The following is a 2,622-nucleotide window of genomic DNA, read 5'->3' as shown; positions in this document are numbered from 1 at the left end:
TGATTTATCTTTGCACGATAGATTGATTGTTAAAATATAATTTGTCTTTTAATTTGATATTTCTGAAGTGAAAATAAGGAAATTCATTGTATCAAAGGTGAAATGGTGCTTTAATTCATTTAGAATAACTAGTCAGATTTAGACTTCGTGAGATTCTTGATCGCGTCAGTTGAAGAGGGGCACAGCAAACATCTGCACCGCCCGAGGAAACTTAGTTCCGGAGTTACGCCCCTTTACTGTCATGGCCGATTAAAAAATGGTCTGCTATTGTAAACAACAATTTATTGTATTTATGCAATAAAACTCTTAAATTGAAACTCCAAATGTAACATGAAAGTAAGCTGACAATGGCAGACTTTGAAATGAGTTTAGAACCAAATCCTGGTTTGTATATAACCTTTATTTTTTGTCATTTGTATGAGATGTCTGAATCGGTCAATTGTTAACAACCTCCACTTCCTCACTTCTACTTTCTAAAAGTCTGCAAGCAGGTACTCATTGATCAATTAAATGATTGGATTTGTGAAGTGAAAAAAAATGATCCTAAAGGCAATACACAAGTTAATTTTATAGAAGACGATTTTCAATGAGTTTTACAAGTAGATCTTATTTGGAGAGTCAAATGTATTCCACTATTATTATTATCTGAAAATAAGTATCATCATAAAGTAAACTTAAATTTATATGTAAATTTTTTGCTTCAGGAATTCAGAAACTTGTTCATCCTATAGTAAATGGTCACATTTATGCTTCTGATGTTTTTCAATGTGGAATTTGTGGAGAATCTTTTCACAGTCTTTGTTCTTTTATAAATCATAAAATAAAACGTAAGTGTATATTTCTATCTACTTTAGGAATTTGTTTTTGCTTACTTAACAAGCTTTGTCTTCTCTTTCTGTAATTTAAGTGAAACAATACACATAATTTATGTATCAGTTAGTCATTTCATAAGAAATGCTTAATACCTTACACTTACTGTTTTTAGATGCAGCTAGTGGTCAGCCAGTTGAGTGTTCTTTGTGTGGCCGATCTTACAACCAAAAATGTTTCCTACGTGATCATTATAAGAAGAAACATCGTGTAGAATTTATTGAAGGACAAGGATTTATAAAGAGTAATCGTAAACAAGTTATAGACACACCATCTAATATAGAAACAGAGGAAATAGTAACAACTATAGCTAGACTGGAGGGGGAAGAAGTTGCAGTAAGCTTGGACACATCAACTGAAAATCATTCTCTTGATTCAAACAATGAGTTGAATACAATACATGTTGTTATTACTAAAACTAATGAAGATATTAATAATGTTATTGATGTTATAAATCAAGGACCAGCTGATATAGATTCTGGATCTCTACCTCAACAGATACAAGACATGGCCCAGGTAGAAAATACCAGATCGTTAGAAGAAATACCAGAGCAGAAGATCATACTTCCTGATACTGACATAGTAATAAAATCAGAACCAATTAATGTATCAAAACCAATGAAAAGTAACAATTCCAACAGCCTAGTGGAAGATGAAGATTTTCATTTTATATTTATGAATAATAACAAACAGGGTAAAAAGTTTTCCTATGAGAAACATGGCTTTAAATGTCTTCATTGTGATTTTAAAACCAGTTGGAGAATGTCTCTATGTAAGCATATGTCTCAAAACCATGTGGACATGATGGCAATACATCAATATATAGAAATCAAATCACCAAAATTAGATTCAAATCAAAAACTAATGAGAATGTCTGAATATTTTGCTGATTTACGCGAATCAAAAGAAAAGAAGAAAAAGTTTCGAGGAGTTGAGATGCAAGATAGACCTGGTATATTTACCTGTTCTAAATGTGACAAAGTATTCAATAGATTACGATATTTAAGAAAACACATGGAAACTCATAAAACAGAAAGTAAATTTTTGTGTGATGAGTGTGGTAAATCATTTAAAACGAAAAATTATTTACAAGCCCATAGAAGAACACATAGACCAAAAATGTTTAAATGCTCTCAGTGTAGTTTTAGTTCTAGTGTTAATTCTTTAATTCATGCTCATAGACAATTACATAATCATGGTAGTGTTCTATGTGATGTTTGTGGCCAGGCCTACTTAGATAATTCTACCTTAAAGAAACATAAAAGAGTGCATGACATGAGTCGACCATTTGGTTGTACATATCCAGGCTGTACTTGGAGATTTAATAAAGAAGTTTTATGTCAAGCTCATGTCAAATCTCATACAACTACTGGACAGTTTATGTGCAATATATGTGAATATTCATTTAGACATAAACATCATTTACAAAGACATCAACAAAAGTTACACGGAATACCGTCATCTACAAATCGAACTAAGAAAGAAGATTTGATGACAGAGAAAGAGCACGAAGAAGACAGTACTGTTAATTTTGTGATTGACTCAGAACAACTAGAATCAGCTATACAGCAGGGTAATTTAGTTATTAGTTCAACTGATGTTGAGGGAAATACAGTCAACTATGTGACTTATCATACATTGTTAGAACAAGATACAATCCCTACAGAACCTGATGCACAAACTATAGTTATCCCCCCTTCTGATTGTAATCAGATCATATTTCAACCTTGATTAGAGCTAACAAGGTAGGAA

The 2,622-nt window shown here is 31.9% G+C and overlaps 1 protein-coding gene across 1 annotated transcript; it reads left to right on the top strand.

Annotated features, from left to right (window-relative positions):
• Window positions 1-1,827: 1,827 nt before the first annotated feature.
• LOTGIDRAFT_75700 (hypothetical protein) lies at window positions 1,828-2,310 on the top strand (the record flags this gene model as incomplete). The annotated part of the gene is made up of 1 exon (XM_009064468.1): window positions 1,828-2,310. A coding segment is annotated over one exon (483 nt), but the record flags the coding sequence as incomplete, so codon positions are not given.
• Between the last annotated feature and the right edge of the window lie 312 nt (window positions 2,311-2,622).

Source organism: Lottia gigantea, assembly GCF_000327385.1.
Source record: "Lottia gigantea unplaced genomic scaffold LOTGIsca_63, whole genome shotgun sequence".
NCBI lineage: Eukaryota > Metazoa > Mollusca > Gastropoda > Lottiidae > Lottia > Lottia gigantea.
The sequence above is the reverse complement of the archived record's forward strand: the minus strand, read 5'-3'. Positions and strand labels throughout refer to the sequence as shown.